A 14974-nucleotide genomic window follows, 5' to 3' on the forward strand; every position below is an offset into this window, starting at 1 on the left:
TACCCAATGGAGCTTGGAGGAGAGGAAAACGTCTTTTTCCCCAAATGAGCTTGGAGGAGAGGAAAAAGCCTCTTTCCCCAAACGAAGCTGGGAGAGGGAGGAAAAGCCTCTTTACCCAATGGAGCTTGGAGGAGAGGAAAAAGCCTCTTTCTCCAAATGGAGCTGGGAGAAGAGGAAAAAGCCTCTTTACTCAAATGGAGCTTGGAGGGAGGACAAACCTCCCTTCCCCAAATGGAGCTTGGAGGAGAGGAAAAAGCCTCTTGCCCCAATGGAGCTTGGAGGAGAGGAAAAAGCTTCTTTCCCCAATGGAGCTTGGAGGAGAGGAAAAAGCCTTTTTCCCCAATGGAGCTGGGAGTGGGGAAAGACTCTTTCGCCAAACAGAGCTGGGAGAGGGAAGAAAAAGCCTCTTTCCCCAATGGAGCTTGGAGGAGAGGAAAAAGCCTCTTTACCCAATGGAGCTTGGAGGGAGGACAAACCTCCCTTCCCCAAATGGAGCTTGGAGGAGAGGAAAAAGCCTCTTTCCCCAATGGTGCTTGGAGGAGAGGAAAAAGCCTCTTTACCCAAATGGAGCTTGGAAGAGAGGAAAAAGCCTCTTTCCCCAAACAGAGCTGGGAGTGGGAGGAAAAGCCTCTTTACCCAATGGAACTTGGAGGGAGGACAAACCTCCCTTCCCCAAATGGAGCTTGGAGGAGAGGAAAAAGCCTCTTTCCCTAATGGAGCTGGGAGGAGAGGAAAAAGCCCCTTTCCCCAATGGAGCTTGGAGGAGAGGAAAAAGCCTCTTTACCCAAATGGAGCTTGGAAGAGAGGAAAAAGCCTCTTTCCCCAATGGAGGATGGAGGAGAGGAAAAAGCATCTTCCCCCAATGGAGCTGGGAGATGAGGAAAAAGCCTCTTTACCCAAATGGAGCTTGGAGGGAGGACAAACCTCCCTTCCCCAAATGGAGCTTGGAGGAGAGGAAAAAGTCTCTTTCCCCAAATGGAGCTGGGAGAGGGAGGAAAAGCCTCTTTACCCAATGGAGCTTGGAGGAGAGGAAAAAGCCTCTTTCTCCAATGGAGCTGGGGGAAGAGGAAAAAGCCTCTTTACTCAAATGGAGCTTGGAGGGAGGACAAACCTCCCTTCCCCAAATGGAGCTTGGAGTAGAGGAAAAAGCCTCTTTCCCCAATGGAGCTTGGAGGAGAGGAAAAAGCCTCTTTCCCCAATGGAGCTTGGAGGAGAGGAAAAAGCCTCTTTCCCCAATGGAGCTGGGAGAAGAGGAAAAAGCCTCTTTACTCAAATGGAGCTAGGAGGGAGGACAAACCTCCCTTCCCCAAATGGAGCTTGGAGGAGAGGAAAAAGCCTCTTTCCCCAATGGAGCTGGGAGGGGGGAAAGACTCTTTCGCCAAACAGAGCTGGGAGAGGGAAGAAAAATCCTCTTTCCCCAATGGAGCTTGGAGGAGAGGAAAAAGCCTCTTTACCCAAACGAAGCTGGGAGAGGGAGGAAAAGCCTCTTTACCCAATGGAGCTTGGAGGAGAGGAAAAAGCCTCTTTCTCCAAATGGAGCTGGGAGAAGAGGAAAAAGCCTCTTTACTCAAATGGAGCTTGGAGGGAGGACAAACCTCCCTTCCCCAAATGGAGCTTGGAGGAGAGGAAAAAGCCTCTTGCCCCAATGGAGCTTGGAGGAGAGGAAAAAGCTTCTTTCCCCAATGGAGCTTGGAGGAGAGGAAAAAGCCTCTTTCCCCAATGGAGCTTGGAGGAGAGGAAAAGGCCTCTTTCCCCAATGGAGCTTGGAGGAGAGGAAAAAGCCTCTTTCCCCAATGGAGCTTGGAGGAGAGGAAAAAGCCTCTTTCCCCAATGGAACTTGGAGGAGAGGAAAAAGTCTTTTTCCCCAATGGAGCTTGAAGAAGAGGAAAAAGCCTCTTTACCCAAATGGAGCTTGGAGGGAGGACAAACCTCCCTTCCCCAAATGGAGCTTGGAAGAGAGGAAAAAGCCTCTTTCCCCAATGGAGCTTGGAGGAGAGGAAAAAGCCTCTTTCCCCAAACGAAGCTGGGAGAGGGAGGAAAAGCCTCTTTACCCAATGGAGCTTGGAGGAGAGGAAAAAGCCTCTTTCTCCAAATGGAGCTGGGAGAAGAGGAAAAAGCCTCTTTACTCAAATGGAGCTTGGAGGGAGGACAAACCTCCCTTCCCCAAATGGAGCTTGGAGGAGAGGAAAAAGCCTCTTGCCCCAATGGAGCTTGGAGGAGAGGAAAAAGCTTCTTTCCCCAATGGAGCTTGGAGGAGAGGAAAAAGCCTCTTTCCCCAATGGAGCTTGGAGGAGAGGAAAAGGCCTCTTTCCCCAATGGAGCTTGGAGGAGAGGAAAAAGCCTCTTTCCCCAATGGAGCTTGGAGGAGAGGAAAAAGCCTCTTTCCCCAATGGAACTTGGAGGAGAGGAAAAAGTCTTTTTCCCCAATGGAGCTTGAAGAAGAGGAAAAAGCCTCTTTACCCAAATGGAGCTTGGAGGGAGGACAAACCTCCCTTCCCCAAATGGAGCTTGGAAGAGAGGAAAAAGCCTCTTTCCCCAATGGAGCTTGGAGGAGAGGAAAAAGAAATAATCTGTAGCTTTTAATTCTAGGGAATTGTGACCACCACCACCACCCTTAGGCATTTAAAGGTGGTGTCATGGAAAAATTAGGATAGAGTTCCAACATTTGTAATGGAGTCAGTTTGATGTTTGGGGTCTCCAGACATACCATGCTAGCACCCAGCTATTTCTCTGTTAAAATCCATGGAGTCGAAATGCCCTTGTCTGTTGAACACTTAGAGCAGTGGTCCCCAAACTACGGGCTGCGGACGAGATGCGGCCCGCTGAGGCCATTTATCCGGTCCGTGGCAGCGTACGAAATTTTACCGATCTATATAATAAGCTCCCGAATATTCCGTCCACTCTGCTGCTCAGCGTCTGGTGGCGGCAAGGAGGAGGAGGAAAGCCATGGGGCAGGGAGGAAAGCGGGCCTGCAATTGGCCCCTTTCTTTGCCGCCTTTAGGGAGATAAACTGTTGCTGCCCTATGGCAGAGCAGCAACAGTTCCTCTCCCTAAAAGCGAGAAAGAAAGGGGCCAATTGCAGGCCCGTTTTCCTCCCCGCCCCCTGGCCTTTCTCCTCCTCCAGACGCTGAGCTGCAGGCTGTCTTGGTCCCTCCAGTGCCGCTTTTTTACTTTTTTTTTCTTCAGGGATTTTGCACCGCTGAGGATTGCGTGCGTTTGGGCACTTTTGGCTTTGGAGGGGGGTCTGCTGCGGAGAGGGAGAGAGAGAGAGAAATAAAGCAAGAAAGAGAGGGAGAGAGAGAGAGCAGGAGAGTGCTGCTTTTTTGCTTCTTCGCCGCCCCGCAGGGAGGGCGCTGGCCTCTGCCCTCAGCCTGGAAGTTCTGCAAGAGCGGCTGGAGGTGCTGAAGGTACTGCAGGGTGAGTACCTTTGGGGCTGTAAGCAAGGGAACAGGACCCTCCCCTTCCCGCACTAACTGGTTGACAGCCATGCCGTCCCTGATCGTGGGGAGGGGAGCTCTTCCCTGGCCAGGTGACGGCGAGGCCCTCCCAACGCTCGCCCGCTGTCCAGGTCCTGCGCTTGGAGCCAGGGGCGACGGGTCTAGCCTCAGCTTACTTGGCCCTGGTACGGCCGAAGCGCGGGGCAGGGTAGGTGGTGGAAGCGGCTGCTGCTGCTCCAGGACCGCCCCCGAGCTGAGCTTCCTTCCACTTCCTTGGAGGCAAAGCTGCAAAGCTCACCTGCCACCTCGAAGGAAGCAGAAGGAAGCTCAGCTCACCTCCTCCTCCCCACCTCCTCCTCCACGGTGAGTGGACAGGAGATTCAGGAACCCTTCGAATTCACCCAAATGGAGGCGGCGGCAGCGACTTCAAGGGCCCAACAGTCGGTCCTTCTCAGTGCTGCATTGAGAAAGAAAGAGAGAGAGAGGGAGAGAGAAAGGAAGGAGGAGAGAGAGAAAGAGAGAGAGAGAGAAAGAAAGAAAGCAAGAGAGTGAAAGAGGGAGAGAGAGAAAGAGGGAGAGAGAGAAAGAGATAGGGAGAGATAGAAAGAGTGAGAGAGAGAGAAAGAACGAGAGAGAGAGAGAAAATGAGAGATAGAAAGGGAGAGAGAAAAGAAGGGGGAGAGATAGAAAGGGAAAGAGAGAGAGAAAGAGGGAGAGAGAGAGAGGGAGAGAGAAAAAGAGGGAGAGATACAAAGAGGGAGAGATAGAAAGAGAGTGAGTGAGAGAAAGAGAGGGACAGAGAAAAAGAAAGGGACAGAGAGAAAGAGAGAGGGGGGCTGAGGGACAGATAGAGAGGGAGAGAGAAAGGAAGAGGGAGAGATGGAAAGAGAGAGAGAGAGAAAAGAGGAAGAGAAAAGTGAGAAAATGATGGAGGGAAAGAACGAGGAGAGGAAAATGAAACATGAAAGAGAAGGAAAAAAACGGAGAGGAAAGAGAGAAGTGGAGAGGAAGGAGGGAGGGAAGGAAGGAAGGAGAAATGAAGGGAGTTTGTTGATTTAAGTTTAAATTTACTTGTTAATAAAAAGGTATAAATTACTTTATTACTTTATTACTTCTTTATTTTAAATATTGTATTTCTTCCCATTTTGTTTTTTACTTTAAATAAGGTATGTGCAGTGTGCATAGGGATTTGTTCATAGGGTTTTTTTATACTCCGGCCCTCCAACAGTCTGGGGGACAGTGAACTGGCCCCCTGTGTAAAATGTTTGGGGACCCTGACCTAGAGAAATTGTAAACAGAAAAACATTGATCTCATCCCTTTGGAATGTTAATTGGCTTTGATCAGCTGGGACTCTAATCTCTCCTGCGCTTTCACTGGGAAAACGGTCAACCTGAACTATAATTGCTTGTAAAAATGCTGCTTTTTATATAAAGAGTTTGCTTTAAAATAGCACCGAGTGGAATTCTTCCTTGATTTTCTTGTTCTGTGCACGGCCCTCGGAGTAAAACCCCTGACTCAAAAATCCTTCAGCTTATGAATAAATCAAACTCTTTATTGATATAAGCACACATAACGAGAAGCAGATTTTAAACGGCCAGGAAAAAAGGAGTTATGTCTTTTGGGAGCTAAACGTCAACAATGTCCGGGGAAAGGCACCAAACTTGGCCTAACCAGTATTCCTTAGATAACAAAGTCCATTTATCATTTAAGCCTATGGTTTCTAGTCACCGGAGTCCTGGCAACAAGCATCCAGCAGAGAAAAGAGTTTTATTGTGGCAGAAATACAGTGGTACCTCTACTTAAGAACACCTCTACTTAAGAACTTTTCTATATAAGAACCAGGTATTCAAGATTTTTTGCCTCTACTTAAGAACCATTTTCTACTTAAGAACCCAAGCCCGGAAAAATTTTCCAGGAAATTTGAGAGCGGCATGAAGGCCCGGACAGTTTCCTGCAATTCCCCCTTTAACCCCAGCCATCTAGGCTGCCAGAGGAGCCTTTTGCTGGCGTTTAAGGAGGCTTTGGCAGTCCAGAGCGAACAAAGCATTTTCCTTTCTCTGGGCGCTTGGACAGGGAGTAAACCTCTGCCAATGCCCAGAGAAAAGAAACACTCCCTTCGCTTTGGGCAGAGGAGGAGTCACCACTGCAAAGGAAAGGTGCCGGCTACAAAGCGAGCGAGCAAGAGGAGAATGGAGCCCTTCAGCATGGGAAGGGAAGAGGAAGCAGGTAGCAGCAGCAGCAGCCAGTGTATGGGAGGCAGCCTCGTGCCGGGTGTATGGGAGGTGCATGCTCCTCCTCGCCACCTCAGAGTCCCTCTTTTTTTTTAAAAGCCTTAAAGTTTGGGATTTTTTTTATTTCCATCACCTCACCTTCTTCCTTTGGCAAGCAACTGTCCTCCTCCTCTTCTTCTTCTTCCTCCTCCTCCTACCCAAATTCCGAGCTTTTGTTTCTTTCCTAATCGGTTTGCACGCATTATTTACATTGATCCCTATGGGAAAAATTGCTTCTACTTACACACTTTTCTACTTAAGAACCTGGTCACGGAACGAATTAGGTTCTTAAGTAGAGGTACCACTGCAATGGTTTTAAAGCCTTGTTCAATCACACCCCCAGTCTCACATCTCTTCCATTGAACAATGTTGAAATTCCACACCCAATTTCCCAAGATCCTTTGCCTTCATATTGCCCGGCAGTGATCTCACACCCCAAAGTGGCTAAATCAGTACACTAATACCTTTTACTATACAATTCCCAACAGTTTTCCATCCGCATAGGCCCGGAACACAACACAGGCCGCAGAGAGTGAGGAGAAAGCATGAGCTTGTCTAACCGGGCTGGCAGGACGCACAGGCATATGCGCAGTGGAAGTGAGCCGGTCCATGGATCACTTCCTGTAGAGAGGGCTCCGCACGCCACTTGTGGCGCACGTGCCATAGGTTCAGCATCACAGTATGGAGAAATTGCATGCAACCCCCTGCCCGAATCATTTCGCCACTTCTGTTACCTGCCGTATCTGTCCACCAGGCATGTGAACAATATAATGCCAAACACCCCTCCTATGGGGAAGAATACACCCACGGGTATTGCGTCGACCCCTTTCTTTCTCTGTACTTCCTCTTTGGTCAAGTTGGAGACAGGGACCTTGGGGGAGAAAAAATGGAAAAATGAGCACAGTGAGGAAGCAAAGAAGAGATGGCCCATTTTTGGATCAGCCAGAAATTAAATTTAAGACGTGGGTGGGAGTACAAAAGCAAAGGCTTAAAATCGGGGGTGGACTTCAGAAAGTTTAGCACCAGAGGATAGGATAGGATAGGACAGGATAGAATACAGAAAGAATGGAATAGAATAGAATAGAATACAATAGAAAACTGTATTGCCACTTTAAATGTACACTAATCAGCATACATTAAAACAAAATTTCATTGCATTCAGCTCTCAAATATAACCATTGTGCATATACTCATATATACAAACACTTATGACATAATCCTTAAGTTGGGGCCATTAAAATATTGAGGTTTGGGGATTCTATTTTTCCCCATAATTCTCTCTCTTTTCTTTTCCCACCTTCCTATAACTTAGATTTGTTTTCCTTTGTATGTTATATGCTTAATTAAAAAATAACAAAACCTCAGCCGGGGTGTCACGCTACCTGGGTTCACACAAAACATTTGAACAGGGCTTAGAGAGAGACTTTGGGGACCTTTATAATTGGGGATTGGTAGACTTCAGAGGAGAATCAGAACTGCAGAAAAAACAATGGCTGCCAACCTGCCTTCCACTGAGGACTTGTATACTGCACGAGTCAAAAAGAGAGCTGTGAAAATATTTACTGACCCCTCGCACTCTGGACACATACGGTTTCAACTCCTACCCTCAAAATTTATTTTATTTATTTGTTTATTTATTTATTTGTTTTGTCCAATACACAATAATACACAATGAAGGTTATAGAGGATATATACGAGTAGAATGTATCAAAGAGAGGAGTAAAATCTAGGAGTAAAATATAACTAGAGAGAATAGCAGAAAAGATAGAAGAGATAGAAGGGATAGAAGAGAAGATATAGGAGATATAGGAGAGACTATAGGACACGGGACGGTATGCACTCTGGCGCACTTATGTACGCCCCTTACTGACCTCTTAGGAACCTGGTGAGGTCAACTGTAGATTGTCTAAGGGTAAAGTGTTGGGGGTTAGGGGGTGATACTACTAGACGCAAGAACAGTTTTTCCCCGAACGCCATCACTCTACTAAACAAATAATTCACTGCAACAACATCGCTAAGAAGGCCTCAAGAGTTGTTAATCTAATCCTACGTAGCTTCTGCTCTGGAAATCTCACACTACTTACCAGAGCTTACAAAACTTTCGCCAGACCCATTCTCGAATACAGCTCATCTGTTTGGAACCCATATCACATCTCAGACATTAACACCCTTGAAAATGTTCAAAGATACTTCACAAGAAGAGCCCTTCATTCCTCCACTCGAAACAGAATACCCTACGAAACTAGACTTACAATCCTGGGTCTTGAAAGCTTAGAACTACGACGCCTTAAACATGATCTAAGTATTGCCCACAAGATCATATGTTGCAATGTCCTGCCTGTCAAAGACTACTTCAGCTTCAACCACAACAACACAAGAGCACACAACAGATTCAAGCTTAACATTAACAGCTCCAAACTTGACTGTAAAAAATATGACTTTAGTAATCCGGTTGTTGAAGCACGGAACTCATTACCGGACTCCGTAGTATCATCCCCTAACCCCCAACATTTTACCCTTAGATTATCCACGGTTGACCTCTCCGGATTCCTAAGAGGTCAGTAAGGGGCGTACATAAGCACACTAGAGTGCCTTCTATCCCCTGTCCTATAGTCTCTCCTATATCTCATATTTCTTCTCTACTATATCCTCTATAACCTTCATTGTGTATTATTGTGTATTGGACAAAATAAATAAATAAAAATAAATAATTCCCTCAACACTGTCAAACTTCTATTTCTACTAGGGTTTTTTCCAACATTCCTATCATCCTTTTCATCCCACTTAGGACTTGAAGTAGACCCAGGACACGGGATGAATTGAGAACGGTACGTTTATTCAGCTCAGTAAGTAAAAGTGACTTTCAGCTGTACCGTCTGACTTTGCCTGGAAGAAACCGCTCCTTTTATACATTTGCGGTTCCCGCCAAAGCAATAGCCAGGCGCGCCTGAGCCAATCAGGAGCGACTTCCTTATTTGGCTCAGGCAGCGTTAGAAAGAGGAACAAACCATTTCAATGATACAAAGGTAGCCATTACAGGATACAACACCCCTCCCTCCTTAGTTGGAGACATCCATCACGAAAGCCACGTGACGAAATCGTCCAATCTGTTGGGTCTTCGCGAGGCTCGCTACGACCTGCGCAGTCCAGTTGATTCCTCGCTATTGATGGTGGAGGACAGCTCGCTGTAGCTCCCCCGGCGCGGCTGAGGCCTGCTTGGGGCCTCGGTCTGTTGACTCGGCCTGGCCGGCCCAACGAAGGCTTCGGAGGAGGAAGATGGCTCGGCATCACCGGACGACTCTCCCTGACCCGATAAGTCCATTTGAATGTCCATTAAATCGGGTTGCGTGTTAAAGTCTGTAGAAATGGGAGAGTCTGTGTCAGCGGGTTGCTGCAGAGGGTTTTCTGCGCGTTTCCGAATGTGGTCAATGTGTCGTTTCCACAATCGACCATCCTCTAGTTTTACCATATATGTCTTTGGAGCATTTTGTTTAACAATAATTCCCTTCATCCAGTTAACACCTCCATCAAATTTTTTTACAAATACATTCTGTACCAAATACATTTCCCTTTCAGGGTTCACATACATAGGATTATTAGTACAAAACCTTGGGTGTAACCTATCCAGTGGGGACCTTAATTTCCTCCCCATTAGTAACTCTGCAGGGCTTACGTGCGTGTGAGAATTTGGGGTGATGTGCTGGGTTAGCAAGAACTGGTCTAAATTCTGTTGCACATCTCCAGGGCCTGACCTGCGCAAAGCTTCTTTAGCCACACGAACATAACGTTCTGCCAAGCCATTAGCCCAGGGCGAGTAAGGCGAGATGAGTGCGTGTCTGACTCCCAGACTGTCCAGGAACAATTCAAACTGTCTGGCCGTTAATTGTGGCCCGTTGTCAGACACTAGGAGATCAGGGCAACCATGGGTAGCAAACAGTCTGCTCATTGCTATAATTTCCACCCATTTGGAGAATGCATCGACCACTATCAGGAAATATTGTGATCCCACTGGGCCTGCAAAATCAATATGGACTCTGGACCATGGCCCTGCAGGCTGCTCCCACTCTGCTGGAGTTGTTTTGGGGGGATTGGGCCGTGATTCTTGACATGGGTCACATTTGGCTACCCAGTCTTCAATATCAGCATCCAAACCTGGCCACCATAAATGGCTTCTAGCTAGGCCTTTCATCCTGACAATCCCAGGATGGCCCACATGTAACATTTCAAGTACCTTTACCCTTAGGTTTTTTGGAATAATCACTCTGTCTCCCCACAATAGACAACCTTTTACTTATGACAGTTCAAGTCTCTTGGTTTTGAAATCACACAGTTCAGGTTTTACAGAATCATTTTGCCAACCCTTGAGTACACAATTTACCACTTGTTTTAGTATTGGGTCTTGCTGCGTGTGTGCAGCCACCTCCTTTGCAGTAGTTAGTGGGTTGTCTTCAAGTTCTATCATTAACACATCAGCAGATGGGGCAGGGTCTACCACTAACTCTGGCATTGGGCACCTACTGAGACCATCAGCGTGGTTGATGGATTTACCCCCTTTATGGATGAGTTCGTACTGGTATCCAGAGAGGAAAAGGGCCCATCTGATTAACCTTGGGGACATAAATGGGGGAGTGGGCTTGTTGGGGGCTAAAAGACCAAGTAGCGGCTTGTGGTCGGTAACCAATTCAAAACCCCTTCCAAAAAGGTAATTATGAAACTTTTTCACCCCTGCCACTAAAGCTAGAGCCTCCTTATCTAGCTGGCTATAATTCCTCTCAGTACTGGTCATCGTTCTGGAAAAGAACGCAATTGGTGCCTCTGTATTATTCGGTAACGTGGGCCAAAACTCCTCCCACGCCGTACGGGGAAGCATCGCACGTGAGCCTAATGGGTAGCGAAGTGCTATACTGGACTACCACACTTTTGGAAGTTAACAACTGTTTTATTTGTACAAAGGCTTCATGCTCAGTTTTCCCCCATGTCCAAGGAGTTTCCTTCTGGAGTAAACGGTGTAGAGGCTCTGCTGCTGTTGCCTTCTGTTTTAAAAAAACGGAGTAAAAATTAAGAAGGCCTAAAAAAGCTTGTAATTCGGTTTTACTCTGTGGCTCTGGGGCTTCCCTAATTGCTCTCAGTTTCTCGGTTGTGGGGTGGATCCCTTCCTTATCAATTTTATAACCTAGGAATTCTACGCTGTTGGTTCCCCAAACGCATTTATCAGGCTTGATTCTTAATCCCTTGTCCTGAAGTCTCTTAAGTACTTCCCTTATCCTTTTGTTGAGTTGCTCTTGGTTCTCTCCTGCAATTAAGATGTCATCAAAATAAGGAATGGCCCCTTTTATCCCTGATAACAATCGTTCCATTATGCTCTGGAATATCCCTGGGGCTATGCTTACTCCAAACTGTAATCTGGTACATTTGAAAGCACCCCTGTGGGTCACAATCGTTTGCGCGTTTGCTGTTGCTTCATCGACAGGAAGCTGCTGGTAAGCTTGCGCGAGGTCAATCTTTGCAAACCTTTTCCCTTCCCCCAGAGAGTGCAGGAGTTGTTGTACCACTGGAATGGGGTAAGGGTGGTGTTGGAGGGCTTTGTTTAAGGTAGATTTGTAGTCAGCGCAAACCCTTAAGGAGCCATCTGGCTTAAGAGGGGTGACTATGGGTGTCTCCCATGGCCCCTGTTCCACAGGGACTAAAATGCCTTGGCTTATTAGCTTATCCAGCTGCAGGTCTAGTTTGGGGAGGAGTGGAAGGGGTACCCTGCGAGGTTTGAGCCGGACAGGCGGGACCTTGGGGTCAATAGAAAATGAGATAGGGGGCCCTTTATATGATCCCAAGGTGGGGCTAAACACTTCAGGAAACTCTTGCAAAAAGTTAGGCATGCTATCACAGTTAACAGTACAAATACCAGAAACCTCAATTCCCAAAGGTTCCATCCAAGCCAAACCCAGGAGAGAGTGCTTAGCCCCTGTAACAACAACCATAGGCAGGGTACATTTAACATTCTTAAATACAATAGGAACATTCACAATGCCCAAGACAGAAATTATTCCCCCTTGAAAATCTCTGATTATCAGTGAGGTTTGTAATAGCTCATCTTTAGCCAGGTTAGGCATGTACAATTTGAGATTTTCTCATGGCATGATGGTGTATTTAGACCCCGTATCAAGTTCCATAGAGCATGGTTTGTTGTTAAGCAATAGTGAAATTACAATTTCCCCCCCATTCTTTGTTGCCGTGTTATTCACGGAAAATAGAGTGTTACCTCTTGAGTAGTCGCGGTTAGCGGCTGAGTAATTCCTTCAGCCCGAAAAGCGGAAGGGTCGGTTTTCTCGGGGTTGATTTTGAGATCGTTGGTTTCACGGCGTGGAGAAGGTGTCCTCCGGTGCAGATGCTCTGCATGCCTCGGCGATGTGGCCCCGTCGGTTGCAGCGGCGGCATATGGCGTCCCGGAAGGGGCAACGTTGTCGCTGGTGGCTCCCGTGGCAGCCGGCGCAGGGGGCGGCGGAGTGAGGCGGTCTATGCTGTCTCTGTTGATCTTGGAGCAGGAAACAGTTGTCTTCGTTTCGGGCTGGTGGGCTGAGGTCGTCTGGATTCCCGGCGCGGGGAGATGTGGAGTCGATCTTTGCGATGACTTCTCGCCTTTCGTGCTCTTTTAAATCTTTGGCAGCGGCGTCGGTGACCTCTGCGGTTTGCGCTAGCTTGATCACGGTTTGTAGAGACGGGTTGTCCTCGGTGAGGAGTTTGTTTCTGACTGAAATGTTTTTCATCCCGAAAACTAAGGCATCAGTGAGGCGAGCTTCCGGGTTGTCAAATTTGCATTGAGCTAGCACCGTACGAAGTCGCGTAGCAAACTGGTTGATGGATTCTGTCTCGCGTTGCGCCATTCTGGAGAATTGATGTCGGAAAACCATGGCTGGTTTTGTGGGCTTGAAATGACCCGCGAGCTTGGCTTGTAGGACGTCCCAAGCGACAGTTCTTGCTGGCAGAGGTTCGGTGAGAGTCTGGGCGAGAGCGCGGATTTCTGGACCGCAGTAATTGAGGAAGAGTGCCCGTTTTCGGTCGGCGTCGGCGTCCGGTATTCCCGCTGCCTCGAGGAATATCTCGAAGTTGGCCAGGTAGTCGTCCCAGGAAGTCTTCTCGGGGTCGAAGAACTCTGGAGCCCGGCCGATCTGGATGTTGTTCATCCTGCACGCGTGTTCTCTTTCGTCCGTCGTCGCCAGTGAAGTAGACCCAGGACACAGGATGAATTGAGAACGGTACGTTTATTCAGCTCAGTAAGTAAAAGTGACTTTCAGCTGTACCGTCTGACTTTGCCTGGAAGAAACCGCTCCTTTTATACATTTGCGGTTCCCGCCAAAGCAATAGCCAGGCACGCCTGAGCCAATCAGGAGCGACTTCCTTATTTGGCTCAGGCAGCGTTAGAAAGAGGAACAAACCATTTCAATGATACAAAGGTAGCCATTACAGGATACAACAGGACTGTATGACTGTAACTTGTTGCTTGTATCCTAAAATTTTTATTAATATTGATTGTTTCTTCATTGCTTATTTGACCCCTATGACAATCATTAAGTGTTGTACCACATGATTCTTGACAAATCTATATTTTCCTTTATGTAGACTGAGAGCATTTGCACCAAGACAAATTCCTTGTGTATCCAATCACTCTAGGCCAATAAAGAATTCTATTCTATTCTACTTATCCATTTATTGACTGACTTTATAGACAAACCCTGGTTGACTTGCTGAGACTTACCGAAATTGGGTTAGTCACCATTAAGAGAATGTAGCCATATTGAAAATATCCGAGATACGAAACCAACATCGACATGAACAATGTCTTGGTCAACTTCAACAGAAGGGAAACAAACAATGGTTACTGGAATGGTGTAAATCATGGTTCTTCTTTCTAACCAGGTAACTTGGTTTTATATCAGGCCTGACTTGCGGGCTTCATGGACACACTGAGGAAGCTGCCATAAAATATATATTCTGGAGTACCAGTAATAGAAAATCTCCTTACATATAATTTTTAATTGTGTCATTTTGGGCTGAGCCCTGATCTCCGCCCTGGCTTGTGCTGAAGGCTAAAATAATAACCTATCGAGAGAACATCTATTTTGGTCTCACCCCAACTTACCCAATACTCTACACCAGTGCTTCTCAAATATTTTCTGTTACGCCCCCTCTTAGGAAGAAGTAAACATTTCGCACGTCCCCACCCCAACTCTCCGATCTGGACCCCAATGGAATTTTAGTGTTCATATTTATTATTTTACTTATTCTAAGCTGCAAGCAAACTATTGGTTGGGGAAGGCTGCTCTACCCATTTACCTGGGAGTAAGTCACACTGAACTCAATGGGGCCTGTTTTCGGTTAGGCAGGCATAGGCTGCCGTGGTTAGGACCCTCTTTTGACATGGGGCCTGGCCAGCTTAATCAAGACTGTGTTTTGGGGTCGCCGGCCTGGCCCGTAAGCACTACTTCTGCCGGGCACACACAGCGAATGGTGTGGAAGGAGGCCTTAGGGTGCCGTTCGAAGCTTTCGCCCGGCTGCAGAGGATGCTCCTCCTTGTCCAGCAGCAGGTTCCCCATGCCATTCATGGCTATTGTGGCGTCCACCAAGAATAACAAGAACCCACGCAGGTGCTCCACCCCGCCTGGCCGCTTTCTCTTCCGGGCTTGGAGCAGCATACAACTGGGAAAATGCTCCCCGTCCAGGGCAATAGATGGAGGGGGACCACGCATGTTTCCAAGGGTCACGCGCACTCCCCTGGCGTCATTCCACCCCCGCCCCCAGGGGTGCGCGCCATTCAAGAAATAGTGTGCTACACTCACATAATTTTGTGTTGCTGGTTTCTTGTGCTCTTTGCCATATACCCTTCTAGGGGAAGGAACACTGATCGAGCCAAAAGAAAAAAGAGAAAGAGACAAGCAAAAAATATTAATCTGTCTGCTTGTTCATTCTTCCATCAGTTAAGGGTGAGGGGGGGAAAAGAAGAAAATATAAATACAAACTCACTGAGCTTTTTTGTGTTTCATGGCATGAAAATGGACAAGTCACATTTGCTCAGCTGAATTTTGTTTCATACAAATGCTGGAGCAGCAGATGAAGCCAATCGAGGAAAGGAGGTGGGAACAGTCCTGGAGAAGAGGTTGGCAGTTAGATGCTGATTTGCATACATTTCCATATGGAATGTAACATCAGGCGGCATCCAACAACCTTAAGGCCTTAAGGGGGCATCCAGCAACCCTAACCTTAAACTTTGGATA

General features: G+C 47.3%; 1 protein-coding gene across 1 annotated transcript in view; it reads right to left on the reverse strand.

Moving 5' to 3' along the window:
• The window catches only part of LOC139171453 (solute carrier family 2, facilitated glucose transporter member 5-like), a 54949-nt gene extending 40500 nt beyond the window's left edge, over window positions 1-14449 (reverse strand). Inside the window, exons 1-3 of the mRNA XM_070759692.1 lie at window positions 14186-14449; window positions 13459-13551; window positions 6443-6579 (exon numbers count right to left, since the gene is read on the reverse strand). Coding sequence (XP_070615793.1) covers window positions 6443-6579; window positions 13459-13551; window positions 14186-14449 — 494 coding nt within the window. The remainder of the gene's footprint in view (window positions 1-6442; window positions 6580-13458; window positions 13552-14185) is intronic.
• Between the last annotated feature and the right edge of the window lie 525 nt (window positions 14450-14974).

Source organism: Erythrolamprus reginae, chromosome 8, assembly GCF_031021105.1.
Source record: "Erythrolamprus reginae isolate rEryReg1 chromosome 8, rEryReg1.hap1, whole genome shotgun sequence".
NCBI lineage: Eukaryota > Metazoa > Chordata > Lepidosauria > Squamata > Dipsadidae > Erythrolamprus > Erythrolamprus reginae.